At 42.1% G+C, this 27,398-nt stretch overlaps 1 protein-coding gene across 3 annotated transcripts in view; it reads left to right on the top strand.

The window, feature by feature from the left end:
• AMBRA1 (autophagy and beclin 1 regulator 1) overlaps positions 1–27,398 on the top strand; it is a 178,437-nt gene that overhangs the window by 24,462 nt on the left and 126,577 nt on the right. For all 3 annotated transcript variants that reach the window (XM_047693076.1, XM_047693075.1, XM_047693074.1), the window contains exons 2-8: positions 6,302–6,555; positions 6,926–6,984; positions 7,487–7,670; positions 8,287–8,459; positions 9,383–9,449; positions 9,998–10,144; positions 10,416–11,452. In XM_047693076.1, coding sequence (XP_047549032.1) covers positions 6,421–6,555; positions 6,926–6,984; positions 7,487–7,670; positions 8,287–8,459; positions 9,383–9,449; positions 9,998–10,144; positions 10,416–11,452 — 1,802 coding nt within the window. In that variant the 5' untranslated portion in view covers positions 6,302–6,420. The remainder of the gene's footprint in view (positions 1–6,301; positions 6,556–6,925; positions 6,985–7,486; positions 7,671–8,286; positions 8,460–9,382; positions 9,450–9,997; positions 10,145–10,415; positions 11,453–27,398) is intronic.

Below are 27,398 nucleotides of genomic sequence, written 5' to 3'. Positions count from 1 at the left end.
GGTCTCATTTTATTATTATTTTTATTATTTAGAGAGCGAGAGAAAGAGAGAGGGAGGGAGGGGGAGGGAGGGAGAGAGAGAGAGAGAGAAAGAGAGAGAATCTTAAGCAAGTTCCACAGCCAGCACAGAGCCCAATGCAAGGCTCAGTCTCATGACCCATGAGATCATGACCTGAGCCAAAATCCAGATGCTTAACTGAGTGAGCCACCCAGGCACCCCGCATTTAATTATTTTTGCCACAGAGATATACTTTATTTTCCTGAGTATTTTTTACTTTGTTGTCTGGTAATAGCCTTTGAAATGTCTCTTAGAAAAGTCTGCCACTCTTGGGAGTTGTTAGCATCTTGTGTCTCTGGGGTTTTTGTTGGCTGTATTGTTTGGTGAAGGAGACCATAGTGAAACCCAAAGAGGATTCAGTACTAATGACAACAGTAACAGCGACGATGTTGACACTCTCCCATTCTTTTCCTTTTGGAGCCTCACAGGAACCTGATAAGTATATATTGCCATTCCTGTTTTACAAAGAAGGAAACCAAGTCTCAAAGAGGTTAATTTGCTTTGAAGTCCTCTAGGGAGAAGGTGGAGTAAAAAGTTCCTGGCATTAGATGATCAAATTTGCTAGGGGAACCTGTAAATCTAACTTCTAGTTCCCACTGGGCTGTGGCATACTCTCTAGGTGATTTTTATTAGTAGTTGTTAAATACAATTATGACCTAAAATTAAGAAGGGAAAGTCTTTAAAGGTGGTTTATCTTCCCATTTTTTTAGAGTGGTCAGTCATGTTATGGCAGGGGGAGGGGCGTGTGGAAAGGGGCATTTGTTTTGTGTACACACCTCAGTTGTGTCCTTCCGGTTCTCCTTGCATAAGGCTTTGGTGACCAAGAATTGATTCTGGCGACTGTGTAATGGCATCACAAAGACTATTCTTGGCACCCTTTGTCTCCGTTTGCTTTAAGGGACAGATTGGGAAACTTGTTTCTTCCTCCTTTTTAAAAAGAGGAATGAAAAACACACTTGACTGGCACTTCCTCCTCAGCAACCGGCCTGTCTGACTTCGTTCGGTCTGATTTAGCTCCTTTTGTTCCTTGGAGAGAACAAAGTAAAATCTCCTCTCAGGTAGCTGTGAGGAGTGGAAGTCCCTTATCCTTTTAAAGAAACAGAGCAAATATTTTTCTTTGGACAAAAGAAAGCCTGTGAATGTTTTAGGCCCTGTGACTTCCTGGCATCAGTCCAGCTTTCTCATTGGAACGTTTAGTGTGTTTAGGTCCTTGGGAATTGATAGACAAGCTCTTTGGTAAGCCTGAACTTGAGGTTTTTAGTTTTCTCGATAACTGATACTTGTATCAGCTCTTTCCTCTTCCAGTTCCTTTTGGAACTTTAGGTTGTATCACAGTTCTCTGAATCATATGATTTTGTGACCTGTATTTTCTTCCTCTTGAGTTACACAGATCAGGTCAGATTTTTTTTTTTTATTAAAGATTTTATTTATTTATTTGACAGAGAGAAATCACAAGTAGGCAGAGAGGCAGGCAGAGAGAGAGGAGGAAGCAGGCTCCCCGCTGAGCAGAAAGCCCGATGTGGGGCTCGAACCCAGGACCTGGGATCACGACCTGAGCCGAAGGCAGCGGCTTAACCCACTGAGCCACCCAGGCGCCCCGAGATTTTTTTTTTTTTAACGAATTGGACTGCTGCTGTTTTCACCACATTTTATAAGATTATACATAAATAAAATTTAAAAAAATTATAAATTATAAATATATTTCTCTGATAGTACTTTTATATCACACTTTTTTTTTTTTTAAGATTTTGTTTATTTATTTGACAGACAGAGATCACAAGTAGGCACAGAGGCAGGCAGAAGGAGAGGAGGAAGCAGGCTCCCTGCCGAGCAGAGACGAGGACCCTGGGATCATGACCTGAGCTGAAGGCAGAGGCTTTAACCCACTCAGCCACGCAGGTGCCCCTTATGTCACACTCTTAAGTGACCCTCAAAACTCATTTCTTCTGAACTTCTCTGTATTAGGTAAAAGAATTATGGACTCAAAAAACAAATTAGACTCAATAAAGGGTTAGAGTGAACTAATGGGAACTGTATTGCTGGCACCTTCCTGGTTAGTAATTATTCAGCTGTGTGGCAGTTTGACTTCCACACTTTTGTTGCTAAGCCATGAATTGTCAGGGTCACCAAGTAGATTATTTCCTTCTAGTTATTTTGTCCTTAAGTGCTTCAGAGGGTTGGCCTACAGCATGTTGACATTGTCAATGTGTACATATTTATTCCATGTGCTAATGAGGGATGAGAGCCGTACCATGAGGATACAGACTTGAGTTGATTCCTTCGTCACTCATTAGGGAACTGTGATGTATGTGTCTAGGAACTTGGAGTTGTGTCTTTCTGTAGACTCTTTCTGACTTTCTACATTTTAATATGCCAGGGAGAAAACTCCTTTCAGCACAGGCTATAAATATTTTTTCTTCTGTCTATATTTGGATACATCTAGTTGTATACTTTGTAGATTGCAGCCATTTGTGAAATGTAAAGAGCCCATTGTTCTTTCACTTTTTACAGTAAGGATTTATTACTTTTTATTTTTTTTAAAGATTTTTATTTATTTATTTGACAGAGATCACAAGTAGGCAGAGAGGCAGGCAGAGAGAGAGGAAGGGAAGCAAGCTCCCTGCTGAGCAGAGAGTCCGATGTGGGGCTCTATCCCAGGACCCTGGGATCATGACCTGAGCGGAAGGCAGAGGCTTTACACATACTTATATACATACATACATATATACATATATGTATGTACATATATATACACATATGTATGTACATGTACATACATATATATATCTATACATACTTATATATTTTTTACAAAATTGGGATCATTCTGTAAATGTAATTTTGTATTCTGCTTTTTTCACTTACCAGGTATTTTTTCACATCATTAAATATTCTTTTTTTTTTTTTTTTTTTTGAAAGATTTTATTTATTTATTTGACAGAGAGAGATCACAAGCAGGCAGAGAGGCAGGCAGAGAGACAGGAGGAAGCAGGCTCCCTGCCGAGCAGAGAGCCCGACGCGGGACTCGATCCCAGGACTCCGAGATCATGACCTGAGCTGAAGGCAGCGGCTTAACCCACTGAGCCACCCAGGCGCCCCACATCATTAAATATTCTTAAAATAAATTTTGAATAGGTGATATATTTCAAAAATAAAAATGACACAAAATGAAAATATTTGAGAAGTCTTGCTTCCATCTTTGTCTCCATTCATCTTGTCCCTTCAGTCTCTAATGAGTGACCATTTAATTTTTTCTCTTACTCAAAAGATAGCATTACTATACATAGTGCTCTGTACCTTGCTTTTCCCCTCTCTTCACAATATATATTTTTTTTAAGATTTTATTTATTTATTTGGCAGAGAGAAATCACAAGTAAGCAGAGAGGCAGGCAGAGAGAGAGGAGGAAGCAGGCTCCCTGCTGAGCAGAAAGCCTGATGCGGGGCTCGAACCCAGGACCTGGGATCATGACCTGAGCCAAAGGCAGCGGCTTAACCCACTGAGCCACCCAGGCGCCCCAATCTTCACAATATTTTATCTTGGAGACCTCTTTTTATCAGTACCCAGAGAATCTTGCTTACCATAGATTAGTCATCTTGTCCCCTTTTTACGTAGGCACTTGGGTTGTCCCCAGTTTTTGCTGTTATAAACAATAGGACAGAAGTCAGTAATTAAAGGGGGGGGACCCCACTTAACCTGCTTCAGTTTTTAAGGCAAAGTTCTTTCCAAAGAAATGCCAGCTAATAAATGTAGAAGTAATGATGGAATTAGAAAAATCAACATTATTTCAGACCCTAATAGTTCAAGAAGGAGTCATCAGTGACTGCTAAACTATTAAGCAAATAGTTGAGAAGGAGCAGGATATTCACTTGATGCCAAATATTAGCCAAAGATTGCTAATTATAAAGGGAGGAGGGACTATACCTTATAAAGAGAGCTCTTTCAGTTACAGACTCCACCAGGTAGTCATATTTTTCCAAATGATCACATAATTTTCCAAGTTGCGCTAAGTGGAACAGCCTGAGAATATAGGCCACCTGCTGTGCTGCATCAGGAGGTACATACATAGCATCACCTTTAAGGCATTCTTGCCAGAAACTCTCAGCCTAAATCTAATCAGTGTTTTAGATTTAGCCTTCTGTTTATAGGAAATGTAAGGGATAGAGAGGTAACCTAAATGGCACTGTGAAGAAACAGACAAAACTAAGATGTAAGACATTCTCCAAGTCACCTGTCCTTGACTTCAAAAAAGCTTGTGTTGGGGGCACCTGGGTGGCTCATGATATCAGCTCAGGTTATGATCTCAGGGTCGTAGGATTGAGCCTTGTATGTTGGGTTCTGAGATGAGGGTGGAGCCTGCTTAAGATTCTCTGTGTCTTGGGGAATGTGCTGTGGTGAATGCTGTGAAATGTGTGAGCCTGATGATTCACAGACCTGTACCCCTGGGGCAAATAATACATTATATATTAATAAAAATAATTTTTAAAAAAAGATTCTCTCTGTCTTGGGGCACCTGGGAGGCTCAGTCGTTGGGCATCTGCCTTCAGCTCAGGTAAGGAGCCCTCAGTGCTGGGATCGAGCCCCCGTGTTGGGCTTCCTGCTTAGCAGGGAGCCTGTTTCTCCCTTTGCATGCTGTTCCCTCTACTCGTGTTCTCTCTCTATCAAATAAATAAATAAAATCTAAAAAAAAAAAAAATTCTCTCCCCCTGCCACTCCCCTTCTTAAAAAAAAAAAGCTTGTTTGTAAATAAGTAAACATAAAACCAACCAAAGCAAAACTTGGAGGCCATTTTAGAGTAAAAGAGACTAAAGAGACATGACACCCAAATTCATTGCTTTACTTTTGGTTGGATTCTGTTTTGTGTTGCTTTTTTAAGCCAAATATTAAAGACATTTTTTAAGATAGTTGGGGACATTTGAATGAGGACTTACTGGTCCTCATTGTACTTACTGGTATTGTGGTTATGAAGTCAAATGTCCTCATCCTTAGCAGATGCACAGTGAGGTGTATAGGGTTAAAGCATCTTGAAGCCTGATGAAATAGTTCAGAAAAAAATAAAAAACACAAATAATAGTGTGTTCATAGAGCTAGATAAAGCAAATGTGGCCAAATATGAACAGTTCTTGAGTCTAAGTAGCGAATAGTGTGTTTATTATACTGTTTTTTCAACTTTTCTGCACATTTAAAATTTTTTAAAAGCGAACTACAGTGAATAACATTTCACGTGTATTTTTCTGAAGTGCCGTTTTATTGGGTTGCATATTCCATTGTATAGAGGAACCACAGTTCTTTAATTGTTGCATGTGTGTTTATTTTGCTGCTAGTTGATGTTTTAGTTGAATTTTTGTTTTGTGATAAACTATAGAACTATGCTCTTAAGGCTTGTGGTGGATGAGAAAAGGGAATTTTTTTTTTTTTTTCCTTTTTCATCCTCTCTGCTACTCTGGAACTTCACTGGAGACGAGAAAAAGAGAGTGAGAAAAATACCTCAAAGTAGTCCTTATGCACATGCTTTTAGGTAGGAGATAGAGTTGAAAGCAACTGCTTAAGAACCAGACCTCGGGCCCCTGGGTGGCTCAGTTGGTTAAGCATCTGACTCTTGGTTTCGCTGCAGGTTGTGATCTCAGGGTTGTGAGATCGAGTCCCACGTCATGCTCTGCGCTGGGCATGGAGTCTGCTTAAGATTCTCCTCTCCCTCTGCCCCTCTCCCACCACTGCTTAAAAAAAGAGATAGAGAACTAGAACTCAAGTTACAGCCTTTTAAAATCAGTTACCTGTTCTTTGGCTTGGAGGCTGCCCAAGTGATAAGGAGGGGAGCTGGGGGATAGGGAGGCAGTGTGGTGAGAAGGGAGGGCAGGTGCTGTGTTGTGTTTTGTTCTTGACAGGTTTTTAGACTTTCTCTATTAGTAACAAAACTTCTTCCTGCCTGATAAAATAGTAAGACTAACTGCTTTAGAGAATGATATATTCTTCAGATATAAGGCTGGGCTACTGAGGATATGAGAGGAATTTAAGGATGAAATAATTTTGTTATCATATATGATAACTAGGATTAAGAAAAAACTTGGGGAAAAAAAGGATGAAATATTTTTGGAAGAAAAGGTCTGGGAGAAGGGTCCTTCCTGAGAAAGTGTCATTAAATATGAAAAAAAATACTTAAACCTCTTCGAGCTCAATCACATTTGCAATGGGGAGCTTCTCTGATTGCAGAATAGATGTTCTTTGACTTTAATGTCCATCCTTTAGATTTCCATGAAGACAACTTACAAGGACCTGAATGGCCTCATTTTAGCTGCTTCAGCTTGTGGAGCAATTGCTCGCTCCTTCTCTTCCTGTGCCTGGTGTGACGGTGGCTACTGAGCACCATGAAGGTTGTTCCAGAGAAGAATGCTGTCCGAATACTCTGGGGGCGAGAACGGGGCACTCGGGCCTTCGGAGCTCAGCGGCTTCTGCAGGAGCTAGTGGAAGATAAAACTCGATGGATGAAATGGGAGGGCAAGGTAGGAAAAACAGATATTTTTGACATTGGATTTGTAGGGGTAACTGTAGATGGGGTTTTAGAATGGGCTAATGATGTAGAGTTGGGGCATAATTTATTTTGTGTTAGAGAATTGACACATCTAACTTAATGGAGTTTTAAAAATAAATTTGGAAGAATTTTTGGGCTAGAAATAATCTTTTCCCTTTAGAGCTAGACATTTTTCTTAAAGGTAATTTGGATTTCTGTCTCTCAACTTGTGGCTTGATCATTGTCTCCAGTTTTTTAGCTTATACTGACTACCAATCTACAGTGGCTTGTGTACTTTTTGAGGTAGAGTGAGCCATAGTTTATAAATAATGTATTTTAACTTTTCCTGGTTTGTTTTTCAGAGAGTAGAACTGCCGGATAGTCCACGCTCTACCTTTTTGCTGGCCTTCAGCCCAGACAGGTACCTAGTACTTATCTATAACTTAAGACTTGCTACAGCATTGCTTTCTGTATATTTGGTCTAGCTTGATAACATCCCTAAGGGCTCTTTGAAGCTTTGCATGAACAGCGCTTTGTCAGTGTATCAGAAGGGGAAAGAAAGTAGATGAGGGTTGCTAACCATAGAAATAACAGGAATAAGCAAAGGAAACGGCGGACCTTGAGCCCCCAAATTCAGAAAATTTCTCAATTACAGTCCTTTGGCAGTGTGATGCAGGCCACTGATGGCATGATAATTTTTCTGCTGGAAAAAAATAGTCTCTGAAGGGGATGTGTGTCATTTGGGGACAGTGTGGAGAAGCTAAAGCTTTTAAAGATCAGAATAATTCTGTTGTTTATAATGCCTAGGGTGTAGTATTTCCACGCTGGGGTGGGGAATACTCGAAAGCCAGTTATCCAGAACTGATAAAATTTGTTACCCTCCTACATGCTTCACATTCATTTCCTACTCTTTGATTTCCTAGGACTCTGTTGGCCTCCACCCACGTGAACCATAATATCTATATTACGGAGGTGAAGACTGGCAAGTGTGTTCATTCTTTGATTGGACACCGCCGTACTCCGTGGTGTGTCACTTTTCATCCTACCATCTCAGGCCTTATTGCTTCTGGCTGCCTAGATGGGGAGGTCAGAATTTGGGATTTGCATGTAAGTATTTCCATTTCTTTGGTATTCTAAATGCAGAGAGTTGTTTACCATTGAGTTCTGAACTGGTGGAGAGACTAGCCAGGTTTTTAGGTCTCCTTTTAGGACTACATCTGAGTAAGTGGTGGTCTTCTCCACTTAAATAATGGGAAGTCTAGTCCATATTCCTCCATTCTAAGATGAATATCTCACTTAACTATTCTTCCATCTGCCCATTGTGGCATAGTACAGGAGGTTCTAAATTATGTTCAGGATAGATGCCTTTTTTTTTTTTTTTTTTTTTTTTTAGAGCAAGGATTGTGGTTGTGTTCTGCTCATGATCGCCAAAGCAATGTGCTTCTTGTCCTGATGACTTAGTAGTGGGTTGTTGTGCACCATGGCTATGTGGATGCTCATTGCTTTGGATTGCAGATGACTTGGAGAACTGAGCTGACAATAATAATTTTCTGATAAATAGGCGACTCTGCCAGATCACTGATTTTCTACATTTTACAGTGGACATATTTAAAGTAGGCCCTATAAGTAGTCATTTTACCTTAAATGGTCCTTTCTTGAAATTGACATCCCAGTCTGCTGCCAGTTTGTAACCTGAGAATATTTGGTATTGGTTCATTTGTAGGGTGGCAGTGAAAGCTGGTTCACAGACAGCAACATTGCCATTGCTTCTTTGGCTTTCCATCCTACGGCTCAGCTCCTGTTGATTGCCACTGCCAACGAGATCCACTTCTGGGATTGGAGTCGGCGAGAGCCCTTTGCTGTGGTGAAGACAGCTAGCGAGATGGAACGGGTCCGGTGAGTGCTCTGGCCACCAGCGATGTCTGGCATAGGACTAACGTGGCAGAGAACATTTACACTTGCTGTCCCCTCAGGAAGCAGTTTGTTATACCTGCTCAGAGCAGGTGGTTATGTGTACAGCTCCTACTTTGGAAGCTGCTGGCCAATCAGTAGTTCATTTTAGCTGTTTCTGATTGGTCTCATCTTCTGGTCTCTGTAGACCAGGGTTGTTAGAATGTCTTTTGGGTTCTGAGCTATCTGGATTTGGGGTAGGGCCCTCTTTTGGGAAACCTGAAAGATGTTCAGGTGGAGGTTAATTTGGTGGGAAGTTGCTAAATCAGTTATTTGCATTTATCAAACTGGAAAATGGAGATGAAATATGTGTCAGATCTGCTGATTGATATTTAGCCTTCAAAACGCAAACCCACATCGCTGGAATTAAAGCTGACGCATTGGTTTTCTTTGGTCCTCTTGGTATTGCGGTTGGATATAAGAAATTTTCTAGTCTCAGCTGTATCACGTGATGCTGAAACTGTTCACTGTCACCAGAACTTCTGCTTCTTGCCAGTGTAGCTGCTTTGTGAGGGCAGAACTAACTAACCCAGTGCCAGGGGATGGGAGTGTGCTGTGCTTTACTGCTCTGATGGGCTCTTCGGTATAAGCAAGCGTGTGCTTAATGTAGCTGCTTCTTGGGACAGAAACCTAGGTGCTTTTTAAAAATTATCTTCGTGATACACAGTCCCCTATTCTGGCAGGTGTGAGGAGATAACAAGAAGTATTGAGCCCTACTATTTTGATTTCTTCAAGAGTTTTGAAAGTTCCTAGAATGAAGAGGATGCCTGGGTAATCCGCAGTTATCAGTAGTGATTGCCGTACATTTGAACACAGACTTCCTCTTCTTTAACATCTATGCGTGTCTGTCTTTCTTTTTGTGTTTTCAGTCTGGTGAGATTTGATCCTCTCGGACACTACTTACTCACAGCCATTGTTAACCCCTCTAATCAGCAGGTAAGTTAGTCAGCAGTTCCAACTCCATCTAAACTGGGAGTTTTTTCCTAAACTAGTGCTCCAATTCTGATTTTATTAGACTTGTACTTTGTAATGCCCAAGTGTTTCTTTTCTAGTCGAGATTGAGAACTAGCTTCAGACTGTGTATTCAAAATGCTAGCCATAGCCTTGACAGGGGAGTCAATTCTGAAACCCCCAAGTGACCACCTTATTAGAAGTAACCGGGCTGTGTTGGATAGCTTGTCATTTTTGTGCCTCTGGCTGCTTGACATTTTTGCTTCTCTCACTGCCTCTGTGTCAGAGAGATGCACTTTGTAAAAGCGTCGGTTTGCCCTCTGTACCCATTCAGAAGTGTCACTAATTGGAAGTGAACAATTTAATTCCATATGATGATCCGGAAGCTAAAGCCAGTTAGTCCTCAGTGCTTCAGGGTAGGGTTGTTGTCTCTCCATGAAGACTATTTTCCTTGGATGGTAGTCAGAGTCAGTAGTTAGTTTGCCTTGATTTACCTGGAGGTTCTACCTAACTGCCTCGCTCTCCCCCTGCAGGGCGATGACGAACCAGAGATTCCCATAGACGGAACAGAGTTATCCCACTACCGTCAGCGTGCCCTGCTACAATCACAGCCAGTTCGCCGGACACCTCTCCTCCACAATTTCCTGCACATGCTGTCCTCCCGCTCCTCTGGCATCCAGGTGGGAGAGCAAAGCACAGTGCAAGATTCTGCTACCCCCCTCACCCCCACCGCCTCCCCCTCAGCCCTCCACGGAGCGCCCCAGGACTTCCGCTTACATCCGGCTCCGACAGCGGGTCAGTTACCCCACAGCTGAGTGCTGCCAGCACCTTGGGATCCTGTGCCTTTGCAGCCGCTGCTCTGGCACTCGAGTTCCTTCCCTCTTGCCACACCAGGACAGTGTCCCCCCTGCTTCTGCCAGGGCTACTACCCCTTCCTTTTCTTTTGTACAGACCGAGCCCTTCCATCCCCCGGAGCAGGCCTCGTCAGCGCAGCAGGACCAGGGCCTCCTGAACCGGCCGTCTGCCTTCAGTACAGTCCAGAGCAGCACTGCCGGCAACACGCTCCGCAACCTCAGTCTGGGCCCCACCCGTCGCTCTTTGGGAGGCCCTTTGTCCAGCCACCCTTCTAGATATCACCGAGAAATAGCTCCTGGGCTGACAGGGTCCGAGTGGACCCGGACAGTGCTCAGTCTGAACTCCCGCTCTGAGGCAGAATCCATGCCTCCACCCAGGACCAGTGCCTCTTCGGTGAGTTTGCTGTCTGTGCTGAGGCAGCAGGAAGGTGGCTCTCAAGCGTCTGTGTACACTTCAGCCACAGAAGGGAGGGGTTTTCCAGCTTCAGGGTTGGCAGCTGAGTCAGATGGAGGAAGCGGCTCCAGCCAAAACAACTCGGGCAGCATTCGCCATGAGCTTCAGTGTGACCTGAGACGCTTCTTTCTGGAGTATGACCGGCTGCAGGAGCTGGATCACAGCCTGAGTGGAGAAGCCCCCCAGACCCAGCAGGCCCAGGAGATGCTCAATAACAACATTGAGTCCGAGAGGCCAGCCCCCTCCCACCAGCCCACCCCACACAGTAGTGAGAACAACTCCAACCTGTCCCGTGGCCACCTGAACCGCTGTCGCGCTTGCCACAATCTCCTGACCTTCAACAATGACACCCTGCGCTGGGAAAGAACCACACCCAACTACTCCTCTAGCGAGGCCAGCTCCTCCTGGCAGGTCCCCACCACCTTCGAGGGCATGCCATCGAGTGGCAGCCAGCTGCCACCCCTTGAGCGGACTGAGGGCCAAACGCCCAGCTCCAGCAGGCTGGAGTTGAGCAGCTCTGCTAGTCCGCAGGAGGAGCGGACTGTGGGAGTGGCCTTCAACCAGGAGACGGGCCACTGGGAAAGAATTTACACCCAGTCTAGCAGATCTGGAACTGTACCACAGGAGGCCTTACATCAGGATATGCCTGAGGAGAGCTCTGAGGAAGATTCACTCAGGAGGTAAGCAGGTGCTTTCGTGTCTTCTCCTACATCCCTTGCTTTTCTCCTTACGTCCGTTCCTTCAGTCCTGTAGATGTTGTGGCTGGATCTGGAGCGTCTGGGACCCGTGCATCTGGTTTTGGTCTCCCTGATATCCATTGCATCTTCTTGGAAGATCTTGCTCTGGTGGCAGAGATAGAACGGGGCCTAACAGTATAAGTCACGTGGTTCTGCTAGCTCCTTTTCTGGCTAAGCTCGTGAGGCCTTTCATCTTAAAGGAGAATATGGAAAAAAAAAAAAAGAATATAGATCAGGTTACAGGTGCAAGAGGAGGTAGAACCATTGACTTCCTCTGCCCTGCTTTTTTGACCTTCTTGGAGGATTGCATGTGCAGCACTAGTTATTGTGAAAAAAGAAAATGTCCCAGAGGCTGCAGACTAGCATATTAGCTCTTTTTCAGTCATGTCTCTTTGGATAGTTGTGTTCACCTGTTAAACCTTATCTTTTGGAACACTGCAACTTGACAGAAGGGAAAAGAAAATTTGCGTGTGTGTGTGTGTGTGTGTGTGTGTATGTATGTCAAGGAAAGTCCATTTTTTTAGGGATACATATTTTTTTGGATAGCAGATTAGTTGCTTAGTTAAGATTCTTTGAGGAGATCTTCCAGATGGACATTCACCTCAAGGTGAGGAAGAAGAATAGTTTGTAGAAGGAAGGCCTCTCCATACTCAGATCAGCATCCCAGGCAACTCTTCCATGGAAGAAACGGAGTGGGTGTAGTTGACCGCCTACCACATGTTCCATGTATGGCTGTGTGCGCATCTATCTTGATTTATTAGGGACTTCTTTCTGTAATTCTGTAAAGGTCACATCTAGCGTAATCACCAACTCCCAGAATATGCCTGTTGGATCCAAACAGCATATTGCTCTGCATTACATCCTCTGTTGAAGCAACTGAAATTTCTGACATAAGCTTCTAACAAGGGTGGGAATATGGATTGTGTACATAATGTACTTGTTATTTTGGGAGAATGCTTTAGAGAGTTACCCAGTTAATAAGTATTTGTTGAATGGTTACAGTTTTTCCAGCACTGTGCTAGGCACTGTAGGGAATACGGAAGAAGTATAATACCTGGTCTTTACCCACTGGGAGTGTTATTATAAAGGCAGGACTTATTTACATGCAATTATATAAAAAATGTAGATGACCCAAATGCTTCATTGTGTGGTACTGAGATTAAATGCAGTCTCATTTCAGAGAAAGGGAAGTATCATCAAAGAAGGCTGTATGAAATCAAGTCTTGAAAGATGGGTAGATTAGGGAAAGACCTTTTTATTTTAGGAGACCAGCACATTCTAAGACAGGAAAGAACATGTTGAATGTAAGATATTGGGTGGTTACTAGGGGCTGTTGCTAAGGCGAAGATAGGACACTTGGTTGGATATGAAAGATAGACAAAATATAGAGGTTGTTACTATGCTCATATAGTTGAGACTAGTTCTGGGTTAACATCTAAATTCCCAGCTTTGTAATATTTGCCTTGCCTAACGGCCCATATTAGGAACTTGAGCTGTTACTCCTCTTTGTCAAGAGAGGTGGGAAGGTAGCAAGCACAGTGTCTGACATAGAGTAGGCATGCAAAAAGGTTTATGAAAGGTAGTTGTAAAAGAACTGTCTTTAGTTACTGCTTTAAAAGCCTCCCAGGACCTGTTTCCATAGTACCAGTGGGCCTCTGGTCAGTTAGCCTTTGTGCATTTCTGTTGTAGTAGTACCTCTTCTGGTGTTGTTCTGAGAAATATCTGAGTGGTTTAAAGTAAACTCTGTTTGATAATGATTAGAGATACCAATTACTGAGGCCCTACTATGTGTTAGATACTATATCTTTGCACTAGTTACTTCTAATTTCCACCATAACTCTGCAAGGCAGGTATTAAATGTCTCATCTTATTATTTTTTTTAAAGATTTATTTATTTATTTGACAGAGATCACAGGTGGGCAGAGAGGCAGGGCAGAGAGGGAGAGAGAGGGGGAAGCAGGCTCCCCACTGAGTAGAGAGCCCGATTTGGGGCCTGATCCCAGGACCCTGAGATATGACCTGAGATATGAAGGCAGAGGCTTTAACCCACTGAACCACCCAGGTGCCCCAGATGTCTCATCTTACATTTGAGGAAAGTGAGGCTCAGAAAAGCCGAGTTTCTTGTTAAAGATCCATAAGGAGGTTGAGTGGGGATTGAATTCTAGTTTGTAGGACTACAGATTTTTCTAAGCTACCAACCATGGGATATTCCTTAGTGTGATACCTCATTTTTAGGTGAAACATTTTTATTAATTTTAGTTTCATTAGTTTTTATTATGATAATCTTCAGACATATAAAAATAGAAAGTTTAATAAGTGAATCTTTTCTATATCTACTCATCGACTTTAAAAATTATTAACATTTGTCCAGCTTCCATTTGTCTATATCCCCTGTTGACTCCCCCAACCCAGACATAAATTTCATCTGAAAATATATGTTTCTCTAGAACAATGCCATCCAATAAACTGTTCTACAGTGATGTAAGTATTCTGTATCTGTGTTGTCCAGTATGGTAGGGATTAGCCACATGTGGCTAATAAGCATTCAAAATATGGCTAGTGTGAACTGAGGAGCTACATGTACATTTTTTTTTTTTTAAGATTTATTTATTTGAGAGAGAGACAGTGAGAGAGAGCATGAGTGAGGAGAAGGTCAGAGGGAGAAGCAGACTCCCCATGGAGCTGGGAGCCCGATGCGGGACTCGATCCCGGGACTCCGGGACCATGACCTGAGCCGAAGGCAGTCGTCCAACCAACTGAGCCACCCAGGCGTCCCTACATGTACATTTTTAAATTTTAATTAAATGTAAATAGTCACATGTGACTAAAATATTAATCACTTCTTAATAAAAGTAGACCATTTAAAACCCAGAAACTGGGGCATCTGGGTGGCTCAGTCAGTTAAATAAGCATCTGCCTTCGGCTCAGGTCATGATCCCAGGGTCCTGGGATCGAGTCCTGCATCGGGCTCCCTGCTTAGTGGCAAGCCTGCTTCTCCCTCTCCCACTGCCCCTGCTTGTGTTCTCTCTCTTGCTGTCTCTTTCTTCAAATAAGTAAATAAAAAAATTTTTTAAAGATTTTATTTATTTATTTGTCAGAGAGAGTGAACACAGGGAGACAGAGTGGCAGGCAGAGGCAGAGGGATGAAGCAGGCCCCCTGCTGAGCAGGAGCCCGATGCGGGACTCAGTCCCAGGACGCTGGGATCATGACCTGAGCCGAAGGCAGATGCTTAACCAACTGAGCCACCCAGGTGTCCCAAATAATAAATCTTAAAAAAAAAACCCACAAACCCCAGAAACTATGTTTGTGTTTTAAATAAAGAAGTTCAAATGTTTAAAAATGTAGGCTCTAGTAAACAATTGTGTAAATATATTTTTCTTTAAAAATATACAAATAATGCATGGTTTCATTGTAAAATATAATAGTTACTGATTTGTGGAGTCACTTGAGATGAGCTAGGATGAGATGGTACTGTGGGGGCTGACAGCCTGCTCAAAAGTGAGGTACAATGTAAAATATTCCAAGTGCATAGCCTTTGTAGAAGGCCATCGCTTCCTCGTAATTTGAGTGGCTGCATTCTAGTGTAAATCCCTAATACATTCAAGTGCTTATCAGCATCTTCTGCCACCTTCAAAAGGGACCTGATGTTCTCTAGCTAATGAGCCGGCCCTTGCTTGGCTTTCCCCAGCAGTGTCACTGTTGGCTGTTGCTGCTGCTAGACTAGTATGGCCGGCAGGAAAGGATGGTGTCCTTATTGTGTGCCTAGTCTGCTTGAAGGGAGATTTATTCTTTGGCCTTGTAGTAGGAGATAGACAAAGGAAGCATATTTTGATCCTCGGTGCTGCTGGTTTAATTAATAGCGTTTGAAAATAGTGAGAATATTGAGCACAAGTGTGTCATTTCAGTATAGCTCTGTTGCTGAGCTCTAACCAGCTCACAGTGTGTCTCCTTTTGCCTGTGAGCGGTAGAGGGCAAGCTGTCTGTGTAGTCTTGACTCCAGATTAAAACTTATAACTTGGGTGGCAGACCTTTTCCTCACCACCAGAAACAACAACAACTTCTTCTTCTTCTTCTTTTAAAATTTTATTTATCCATTTGACAGAGAGAGAGAGCACAAGCAGGGGGGGGTAACAGGGAGAGGCAGAGGGAGAAACATGCTCCCCACCCAGCAGGGAGCCCGATTTGGGCTTCGATCCCAGGACCTTGTGATCATGATCCGAGCTGAGGGCAGATGCTTAACTGACTGAGCCACCCAAGCGCCCCCAGAAACTTCTTTTTGGGTCTGATAGCCCAGTATCTAGCAGAAGGTCAGGGTCTTGTGGCTCCTTGCAGCAGGAGTCCCTGTGGCTTCGAAAGGTTGGTATTAGGAAAAAGAGAAAATTACTTAAATGGCATTTTAAAACTGGAGAAAACCTAGAGTGTATTTAATCCAGCCCTTTTTCTTTTCTTTCTTTCTTTTTTTTTTTAAATGAAAAAACTTAGATCTACAGAAATGACTTCTTAAGAGGTGCTTATAAGAACCGTGGGATTCAGGGCGCCTGGGTGGCTCAGTGGGTTAAAGCCTCTGCCTTCGGCTCAGGTCATGATCCCAGGGTCCTGCTTAGCAAGGAGCCTGCTTCCTCCTCTCTCTCTATCTCTGCCTGCCTCTCTGCCTGCTTATGATCTCTGTCAAATAAATAATAAAATCTTAAAAAAAAGAACCGTGGGATTCAAACCATTAGGTCCTAAAGAGGGCACTCTTTCCTCCTCTTCATTTGAAATTAGTGCGTTCACAGATTGAGTTTCTCTGTCAGAACCTCTGTTGCTCCTGTAGATCATTAAGGGGTAGGGGTGGCGCAGTGGGCTCTTCAGTCAACTCTCTTTGTAAGAAACTGGAGGTCTGGGGCACCTGGGTGGCTCAGTGGGTTGGGGCCTCTGCCTTCGGTTCAGGTCGTGGTTCTGGGGTCCTGGGATTGAGCCCTGTGTCGGGCTCTCTGCTCTCTGCTTCCTCCTCTCTCTCTGCCTGCCTCTCTGCCTACTTGTGATTTCTGTCTGTCAAATAAATAAATAAATCTTAAAAAAAAAAAAAACAAAACAAAACCTGGAGGTCTGATAATTCATTTACAATTATTGTCTCTCTGTAAAAATGTAACCAACACAGTGTTTTAGGGATATAGGAGAAACATTGTTTAGTTATTTGCCCATAGAATTGCATTGATGAGGTTTTTGGAAGTGATCCCAGTTTGGAGTCCACTATAAAAATCCCAACAACTAGGAGATAAAATCTGAGCCAAATCTTCCTCAACTAAATTATGCCTGCATTCCTTCTCCAGAAAGGTGACAAGGCCTTTGTCTGAAGTATTTAATAAGATTGAGTGTGTTCTGAGAACTGATGTCTTTTGATCTGCACTTTTCCCTTATGATAAAAGAAGACTGGGGAAATTTGGCCCAGAACATTGAAGGTTAGAGTTGGAACCCCGCATTTGATTTCTCAGTTTTTTTAGACTTTTGTGAGGGAATTGCTTTGGAGTTGGAGCAGTCTGAAGCCTCTTGAGACTTTGTGGGCCAGTGAACTTGTTTGATGCCTCAGCTCTATTCACATGGGGATTTTCCAGGGAGTGCTCAGCAGAAATATCATTGATGGAGAATAAATGGGTATATCTGCAGGGTTAGTCATAGGTCCACAAGAGGGAGAAGGTGACCTGGAAATTAGGAAAGCACCAGTCTTTTCAGCTTGATCATGATAAAGACAGGGTCCATCTTTAGTAGCTTTGCTGTGCCATTGACTTTACTGGATTTAAAGAGTTCAGATATATATAAAATCACTTTCGGTTTCTTTGGATGGGAGTATACTCAATTTATTATTCAAAACCTAAGACAGCTGTCCTCTTTTCCTTTGAGAAACTTCCCTGAATGTCCCAAATAATCACTTTCTCTTTGTTGCTTGTACTAGACATATAGGTACTTACTTGTAATATTGTACCCATGAGAGAAAAGTATTTGTTTCCCTTTCTGTCAGCCCCCTGAAGGCAGTGACTATGTCTATATTCCTACTGTTCCTAGAATACTACCTGGCACATAGTAGGTGCTCAGAAAGTGTTAATTGAATTCAACAAATGGAATTGAAATTCCATCCCCAGTGATTCATTATGAAGTATAAATTCTTTTTGGCTTGGTAAAAAAAAAAGAAGACAGACCCATTATTATGCCACATCCTTTAGTCTTCTAGGTTATTGCCTTAATAATTTCTTGTTGAATAAATGAAATGGCATTATCTAGAGTTACACATGGAAGACAACTTCTGTAACTTGAGCTCAGGTGACCTAGAAGTTGTTCCTCTGATGTTTCACTATTGTGCTATGTTTCTAACTTGTATGTTGGTTGTCCTGAAGCCTGTAATAAGTCTTGTTCCACCTGATCAGCCGTCCTTTGTACTGGCTCTCACGGGTGACTCAGGGCCTGCATAGTCTTTGAGTGCACCCGCATCATACAGCTCTCTCTCTCTCTCCCCCTCTTTTTTTAAGTTTTTGTTTTATTTAAAGTTTTTTTTTTTTTTTTAAGATTTAATTTTTTATTTGACAGACAGATCACAAGGAGGCGGAGAGGCGGGCAGAGAGAGGGAGAGGAGGAAGCAGGCCCCCCGCTGAGCAGAGAGCCTGAAGTGGGGCTCCATCCCAGGACCCTGGGATCACGACCTGAGTTGAAGGCAGATGCTTAACCCACTGAGCCACCCAGCCGCCCCTTAAGTTTTTATTTTAATCATGCTCAACATGCACTCCTTAATCCCCATCACCTATTTCACCCATGCCCCTGCCCACCTCCCCTCTGGAAACTATCCGTTATTCTCTGTTTCAGTCTGTTTCTTGGTTTGTTCCTTTCTCCACCCCCACCCACCGCCTTCTCTCATTTGTTTTGTTTTTTAAATACCACTTATGAGTGACATCATAGGGTATTTGTCTTTGTGTTATTTCACTTAGCATTATACTCCGGTTCCAGCCATGTCATTGCAGTTGGCAAGATTTCATTCTTTTTTATGGCTGACTAATACTCCAATGCAGATGTCTCCCATCCAAGTACTAACCAGGCCCGACCCTGCTTAGCTTCCCAGATCAGATGAGATCGGGTGCGTTCAGCGTGGTATGGCCGTAGACTCCAATGCAGAGGTCTACACCACATCTTCTTTATCCATTCGTCCAACATAGGGGTGCATGTAGCCCTTTGAATTCGTATTTTTGTGTTTTTTGGGTAAGTACCCAGTAGCATGCTTGCTGGATCACAGGATAGTTCTATTTTTAACTTTCTGAGGAATCTCCATACTGTTTTCCAGAGTGGCTGTACGAGTTTGCAGTCCCACCAACAGTGCAAGACGGTTCCTTTTTCTCCACATCCTCCCCAACACCTGTTGTTTTGTGTTGTTGGTTTTATCCATTTGACAGGTGTGAGGTGCTGTCTTACTGTAGTTTTGATCTGCATTCCCTGATGATGAATAATGATGAGCATCTTTTCATATGTCAGCCATCTGGATGTTTTCTTTGGAGACATGTCTGTTCATGTCTTCTACCCATTTTTAAGTTGGATTATTTGATTTTTGGGTGTTGATTTTATATGTTCTTTATTCCTTTATGTATTTTGGATACCAACCCTTTACCAGATATGTGCTTTGCACATATCTTCTCCCATTCCATAGGTTGCCCTTCAGTTTTGTAAAGGCTTCCCTCCCTGTGCAGAAGCCTTTTATTTTGATGTAGTCCAATAGTTTTATTTTTGCTTTTGTTTCCCTTGCCTCAGGGGACCTATCTAGGAAAAAGTTGGTCTGGCTGATATCAGAGAAGTGACTGTCTTGCTTTCTTCTAGGATTTTTATGTTTCAGGTATCACATTTTAAAAAAATTTTTAATTTTTAAAGATTTTATTTATTAGAGAGATCACAAGCAGGGCGGAGGGGTAGATGGAGAAGCAGATTCCCTGCTGAGCAAGGAACCCGATGTGGGACTCCATTCCAGGACTCTTGGATCATGACCTGAGCTGAAGGCAGATGGTTAACCGACTTGAGCCACCAAAGTGCCCCCCCCCCTTTAAAGATTTTTTTTTTTTTAAGATTTTATTTATTTTATTTATTTATTTGACAGAGAAAGAGAGATCACAAGTAGACAGAGAGGCAGGCAGAGAGAGAGGAGGAAGCAGGCTCCCTACCGAGCAGAGAGCCAGATGCGGGGCTCGACCCCAGGACCCCGGGATCATGACCTGAGCCGAAGGCAGAGGCTTAACCCACTGAGCCACCCAGGTGCCCCTAAAGATTTTTATTTATTAGAGAGAGAGAGAGAGAGAGACAGGTCTTAAATTTAGATCCTTAATTCATTTTGAACTTATTTTTGTGTATGGTGTAAGAAAGTGGTCCAGTTTCATTCATTTGCATGTAGCTTTCCAGTGTTCCTAACACCATTTGTTGAAGAGACTTTCTCCTTTGGATATTTTTTCCTACTTTGTTGAAGATTAATTAACTGCATAATTGTGGGTTTATTTCTGGATTTTCTTTTTTTTTGTTTAAGATTTTATTTATTTGACAGAGAGAAATCACAAGTAAGCAGAGAGGCAGGCAGAGAGAGAGGAGGAAGCAGGCTCCCTGCTGAGCAGAAAGCCCGATGTGGGGCTCGAACCCAGGACCTGGGATCATGACCTGAGCCGAAGGCAGCGGCTTAACCCACTGAGCCACCCAGGCGCCCCTATTTCTGGATTTTCTGTTCTGTTTTGTTGATCTATGTGTCTGTTTCTGTGCCAGTACCATACTGTTTTGAGCTTTATAGTATAACTTGAAGTCCAGAAATGTGATTCCTCCAGCTTTGCTTTTCATTTTCAAGATTGCTTTGGCTATGTGGGATCTTTTGTGGTTCCGTACAGATTTTAGGATTGCTTGTTCTAGTTCTGTGAAAAATGCTGTTAGTATTTTATAGGGATTGCATTAAATGTGTAGAGTGCTTTGAGTAGTATAGACATTTTAACAGTATTTCTTTTTCTAATCCATGAGCATGGGATGTCTTTCCATATCTTTGTGCCATCTTCAGTTTCTTTCATCAGCGTTTTATAGTTTTCAGAGGACAGGTCTTTCACTTCTTTAGTTAGGTTTATTCCTGGGTATCTTATTATTTGTGGTACAGTTATAAACAGGATTGCTTTCTTAATTTCTCTTTCTGGTGTGCTTCATTACTGATGTATAGAAATGCAACAGATTTCCATACATTGACTTCATATCCTGCAACTTAATTCTTTCATTAGTTCTAGCAGTTTTATGGTGGTGTCTTTTGGGTTTTCTTTAAATAGTATCATGTCATACGCAAATAGTGACAGTTTTACTTTTTCTATATCCATTCGGATGCCTTTTATTTCTTTTTGTTATCTGATTGCTGTGGCTGGGACTTCCGATACTATGTTGAATAAAAGTCGTGAGAATGGATATCCTTGTCTTGTTCCTGACCTTAGGGAAGAAGCTCTCAGTTTTCTCCCATTGAGGATGATGTCTGCTCTGGGTTTTCATATATGGCGTTTATTATGTTGAGCTATGTTCCCTCTAAACCTACTTTGTTGAGGGTTTTTATCATGAATGGTTGTTGTACTTTGTCAGATGCTTTTCTGTGTCTGTTGAAATGATGATATGATTTTTTTTTTTTTTTTTTGACAGATCACAAGTAGGTAGAGAGGCAGGCAGAGAGAGAGGAAAGCAGGCTCCCCACCTAGCAGAGAGCCCAATGTAGGCCTCGATCCCAGGACCCTGAGACTATGACCTGAGCTGAAGGCAGAGGCTTAACCCACTGAATCACCCAGGCACCCCTGATCATATGATTCTTATCGTTTCTCATATTGATGTAATGTATCACATTGGTTGATTTGCGAATATTGAACCACCCTTGTAACCCAGGAACAAATCCCACTTGCTCGTGATGAATCATTTTTTAAAAATATATTACTGGATTCAGTTTGCTAGTATTTTGTTGAGGATTTTTGCATCTATGTTCGTCAGAGATATTGGCTATACAGCTGCCTCTTTATACCATTTTGTTGGTCTTTGTCTTGGCTTCCCACTGATATTAATACCTCTGCAGGTCAGTGTTGTTTCTCTTTCAAGTCTCTGGAGTCTCAGGTGCCTGACTGGCTCGGTTGAAAGATCATGTGAGTTTTGATCTCAGAATCGTGAGTTTGAGCCCCACATTGGGTGTAGAGATTACTAAAAAAAAAAAAATAGATAAACTTAAAAAAAAAAAATCTCCACAGTCTCAATGGTGGGATACTTGGTCCTAACAGAATCCAGATTAGATGTGAGTAAGCCGAATTAAATGTGAAGGTTCTGTTCCCGTTGGTGCTTTATGTTGTTTCTGTGGAAGGCTTTCACTGAATCTGCTTAGAGTAGGGTGTTTGAAATTTGAGAAAGTGGGTGCTCTCATTTTATTTCATTTTGGTGTATGAGCATTATTAAAATTATCACTATTTTTTAGCTTTGAGATGATTAGGGGTTTGTTTTGTTTTGTTTTTTTGTTTGTTTGTTTGTTTGTTTTGGTGAGGGGCAGAATCCTTGTAATTAAGAGAGAGTTTTGCTTTACCTCTAATTATGCCTCTAAAAAAATTGGAGGAATTGTTGTCTTTGGTATTCAAGTTGTAATGAATCCATCTAATTTTTGATTTCTTACCCAGAAGTTTGGCATTTGAGGACAAATAGGGAAGAATTCTCAACCAAGAGAAATTAATTTGTGATGTGACCAAATCATGGCTTGTTCTGGGAATAGAGAGAAGCACGTATTGAGAAATCAAAAATGAGACAAAACTGATGGCAGAGTAAGAGGCTTAGTGTCAAAGAGGTATTACGGAAGCTGGGGGAAGGTAAACCCAGGCCTTAGAGGAGAGACAGAGAAGTATGGCAAAGACTGTCTCTTGTGAGTGAGGCTCTTATTATAATCTTGGGCATTGGGCTAGTGAAGTGATTACTCTGATTGACTGATTGAGTGATTCAGTCATTCAGTTAAGAAGTATTTACTAAACAGGGGCACCTGGGAGGCTCAGTGGGTTAAAGCCTCTGCCTTCAGCTCAGGTCATGGTCCCAGGGTCCTGGGATCGAGCCTCGCATTGGGCTCTCTGCTCAGCAGGGAGCCTGCTTCTTCCTCTCTCTCTCTGCCTGCCTCTCTGCCTACTTGTGATCTCTATCTGTCAAATAAATAAATAAAATCTTAAAAAAAAAAAAGAAGTATTTACTAAACACCTACTGTGTACCAGATACTATTTCAGCACCAGCAGTAAATCTCATTCGAATGGGAGAAAGACAATAAACAAATAGATAAAATACCTAGCTAGCATGTCAGGTGGTGATAGTTCTATGGAGAATAAAATTTTAAAGTATAGGAGGTGCTGGGGTGAAAGTTGCAGTGTTAAACAGGGGATCAAAGGACATCTGGGAAGGTGACATTGGAGCAGAGACCTCAAGGAGGTTAAGAGAATAAACTCTATACGTTGGGCACAAGGGCATTCTAGAAGAGAGAAGGTCAAATGCAAAATCTCTGAGACACTTGGCTGGAGTGCAGCAAAGAATGGCATGATAGAAGATGAAGGTGGAGAGGTGATAGAGATCAGATTATTTCAGGGTCTTCTAAACCATTTAAGGGATTTTACCTCTTACTCAGAGTCGTTTGGAAAGCCATCAGAAGCAGAGTAGCATGATTTTATATTTTTAAAGGATCACTGTGTCTGCTGATTGAGAAGAGACTGAAGAGGCTCTGCTAAATAGGGTAAATTAAAGTTAGGCAACATCATACGCTTTTAGATTCATTTGTGTCTTGAGACTGGAGAAAACCAAAAGGCAGGAGTCAATGATTATGTCAGAATTAGAAAGACCTTAAATGTTTGAATGAAGAGTTGCTAAATAAATAAAGCAAGCCTCTTAGCAGGCAGTCTTGTCTGCAACAAAGCCTTGCCCCCTCCCCAACCATAAAGGCATGTTATTGAAACTTTGAGAAAGGGAGATCCTCAAAAAGCTATAGTGAACGAGAGAGAAAATCAGTGGAAATTTTGAGATGTCTGTTATTTTCTGCTTATAAAACAAATACAAATTCATTTGTAAAAACTTAAACATTACAGAAATGAGTGATATAGAAAGAATGTTCTCTGCAGTGCTAGTCAGTTAACAATTTGTGTTAACTGCAGAGTTTTCTTTTAATGTAAATAAAAACATTTTTTCTTTATTTGTAAAAATGGGATCATACTAAATCTACTAGTTTTTCCATTTACATATTTCACTTAATATGTCATGGACATTTTCCCATGCTGGTGTATATAGATCTATTGTGTTCTTTTTGACAGTGGCATAGTATTCCAGCAGTTGAATGCACTCTAATTAATTTAACCAGTGCCTTGTTGATAGAATCTGGATTGTTTCTGGTCTTTACTTTTCACAGACAGTGCTGTGTCATCTTTGTGTACTTGTGCAGGTGTTTCTAGAGGAGGACGAATTTTTAGAAGTACAATTGCTGGGGCCAAAAAGTATGAACATTGCTGATGGTAAATGAAAATTAGTTGTATAGTATTCATTATTACTAATTTAAGATATGTTCTATTTCCAATTTTATTTCATGGAATATAATTTCATAGATTGGGACTCATAATCCTGGATTGCCTTTTTTTTTTTTTTTCTTTCCTTCTCCCATAAGGTGGTAAGTTTCTCAGTAGTAAAGTCTCCTGCCCTTGGGTTTTTCAGGAACCTTGTTCCTCGGGGTTGAGAAGGACTTTTGTTTTCTCAATTCTAAATATGTGCCACATGGAGATGTTCATATATTTCTCTAGCAGACTTGTATGAGGGAGACATAACCTTGGTTTCACCTTTGACATTCACTTACTGGCTTTAGGCTACTTGGTCTTCAGGGTCTTGTTAAGTAACTGGGAGAAACCAGGAATCTCTTGCCCTATCATAAAATAGTAACATTTAGATATTTGACGTATTTGTCTTTGGGGGTAATTAGAAAACCCATTTCTTTCTTTAGCAATATGAGGGTGAGGGTAGCCTGGAAGAGAGGGTACCAGTGTTAATCTTTTTCACCTTCACTGCTCACCTGCGCAACTAGGTCACTCTATATTTGAGCCTCTTTGAATTCTGAGTGTGTCCTTGCTTATATCCTCTATATCAAAGGTTGGCAAACTTTCTCTGTGAAGGGCAGAATAGTGAATATTTCAGGCTTTGTAGGCCATACGGTCTCTGTTGCAAATATTGAACTCTGCCATTGTAGCATGAAAGCAGCCAGAGACAACATGTAAGTGAATGAGTGTGGCTCTGTTCCAATAAAATTTTTATTTATAGACACAAATGCGATTTTCATATATTTTTCACGTGTTATGAAATAGTCTTCTTTTGATGTTTTTCAGCTATTTAAAAATATAAATACCATTTTTAGCTCATGGGCTGTACAAAAATAGGCAGCAGGCCAGATTTGGCCGACAGACCGTGGTTTGCCAATCCCTGCTCTACGTGTACGTGATTTGGAAGAGAGTCAGGTGCTATAGTAATAGAAGGCATTATGGTAACGGAGGCTCTGAAGAGGTAGGTAGGGGACTCTTGCTCTGTTTTTCTCCTCTCTCCTCTTTGACTACATGTCCTAAGAATTGGCTCTTTTAAGATTCTTTGCCGTTTAAAAGCAGGCATTAAGTGCATAAAGAGTTTCTAGTTTCCTCTATCTGCCCTGAAGCAAGGTTTCCAGCCTTGCTCTGTTTCTGTCGTGGGAATTGTTTGCCAGTGAGGAGGCTTGCCCTGGTATGGGGGAGGGTGGGAGCCTCCAAGCCCTGCAGGCAGTATGCTTGACGAGCAACCCTTCTCCCACTGCAGGTCAAATTAGCACCTGTTAAGACTGATCTAAATTATCCCCCATCATCCCTCTCTCTGGGGCTGAATGGTGCAGAGCAGGCTGTGTGCTTTGTATACACACTGAGAACTTGAAAAGATGTAATCACTTCTGTCACCCTCCCAGTGTTGGAGTGTTACAGGGACTACAGTGGGATCTGTGTGTGTGCTGTGATACACTGGAGCAATTTCTCATGTACTCCTTCCCCTTCAAGTCCCCTTCTCTACCGTATCTCCTCACAGTAGTGCTCCAAAGGGTGCGTTGGAGGTTTTGCTAAGACAATAACACCAGGTGTATGGGATTCTGTTTGCATAATATATTTTGCTTATTGTAATCGGTCCCAGCTCATTAGAGCTATGCAGGTAGCTTCTTCTCCTCCTCTTGGATTTCTTATATATTTGTAGGGAGGGGAGGATTCAGTACATCTTACTTCTTTTGGAAGCCCCCCAGACAGCGTATTTGTGTGAGCAAATTTGGCTTTAGTGCGTGAGCCTGTAACGTCAATCCAGAGATTGCAAAATAACCTTCAGGTATGTTTATTTGACCTTTACAGTGTTTCTAAAAATTTCAGTATTTTTTCCAGTTGAGTCCAGATTTCTGGATTCTGTTGGAAAAAAAAAAATTAGAAGATCTGGCTTGTAGTCCTACAAAATAACTAACAGTAGGAATTGAGTAGTTATTGCCCCTTTAGTCAGGCATGTAAGTTTCTTTGTGCCTTAATCTGCACTGCTGTTATCTATCTTTCTTAATTTGAGTTTCGTGTTTGTAACCTCCGCATTAGCTCAAATAAATCATGTTGTTGGTTTTGTGTTGGCAAATTTTTTTTTTTTTGTAAAAAGATTTTATTTATTTATTTGAGAGAGAAAGCAAGTAAACAGGAGTGGGGGCGAGGGTGGTGAGGGCAGAGGCCAAGGAAAAAGCAGACGCCCTGCTGAGAGGGAGTCTGACACATGGGTCTCAATCCCAGGACCCCGAGATCATGACCTGAGCTGAAGGCAGAGGCTTAACCGGCTGGGCCACCCAGTCACACCTCCTCCCCACTTAAAGTAGGCTCCATGCCCAACGTGTACAACCCTGACATTAAGGGTCCCATCCTCTGTCAACTGAGCCAGCCAAGTGCCTGGGATGGCAGGTGCTCTACCACTTAGCTTCACCTGGGGGAGGCACTCGGTGGGCATTGCACTATCCTCTTCTCTACTCAACTGCTCCTGCCTAATTCACCCACAAGGGGCCCCCTGCTGGCTGTTGGCTGATGTGCTGACAGCCCCCCTCACCTGAGAAGCTGCCTGACTTTTTAAATAGCAACAATTAATAAACTCCTCCTCTGTTTCCAAAGAGGGAAAGTGGGGGTGCCAGGCTTATTTGCTGGCTGGGTCACACTTTAGTGAGCAGCTTTCTGTTATGTCAGGTTATGCAGTCTGAAGGTAACCTTGCTTTGTTGATGGACTGTGTGAGATCTTGGAGAAGAATGTCATGCCTCTCCCTTTGGACAGAGCACTTTAGGTAGAGGGGTGGGTTCCAGTGAAAAGGCTGCTTGGATGCCACCTGCCAGGAAATTAAAATCAAGTTAGAGCAGAAGTTAAAGAAGAGAATTGTAATAATAAAAGAATAAAAGGCTGAAAGCATGACCTTGTCATAAAAAGAGAATCAGTCACAGTTTGTTAACATTGTGCTCTTTTCCTTTGCTGCAGCAGAGGGTATGAGTGTGAATCTTTTTACCTTTCTTACTTTTTTCCTCCCCTATACATGTTCACATGCATTTCTCAGTTTTCCTTTCTCTTCCTGCTGTCTCCTTGGATCACTTCACCTCAGCAAGGTGGCTTTTATCCTTTCTTTGTTCTGCTGGCAAATGTGACCCTCCCCCCTTTTTTGGTCTATCTTATTATAAAAAAACACATCAATTTACCCTCTTAGTTTTTAAATGTACAGTATGGTTAAGTGTATACATAGAGTTGGACAACAGATCTCTACAACTCTTCTTTTTGCATGAGTGGAACACTATACTCTTTGAACAATTTTTCATCCTCCCCACCCCTGAAAAC

Source organism: Lutra lutra, chromosome 10 (genome assembly GCF_902655055.1).
Source record: "Lutra lutra chromosome 10, mLutLut1.2, whole genome shotgun sequence".
Classification (NCBI taxonomy): Eukaryota; Metazoa; Chordata; class Mammalia; order Carnivora; family Mustelidae; genus Lutra; species Lutra lutra.
The sequence above is the reverse complement of the archived record's forward strand: the minus strand, read 5'-3'. Positions and strand labels throughout refer to the sequence as shown.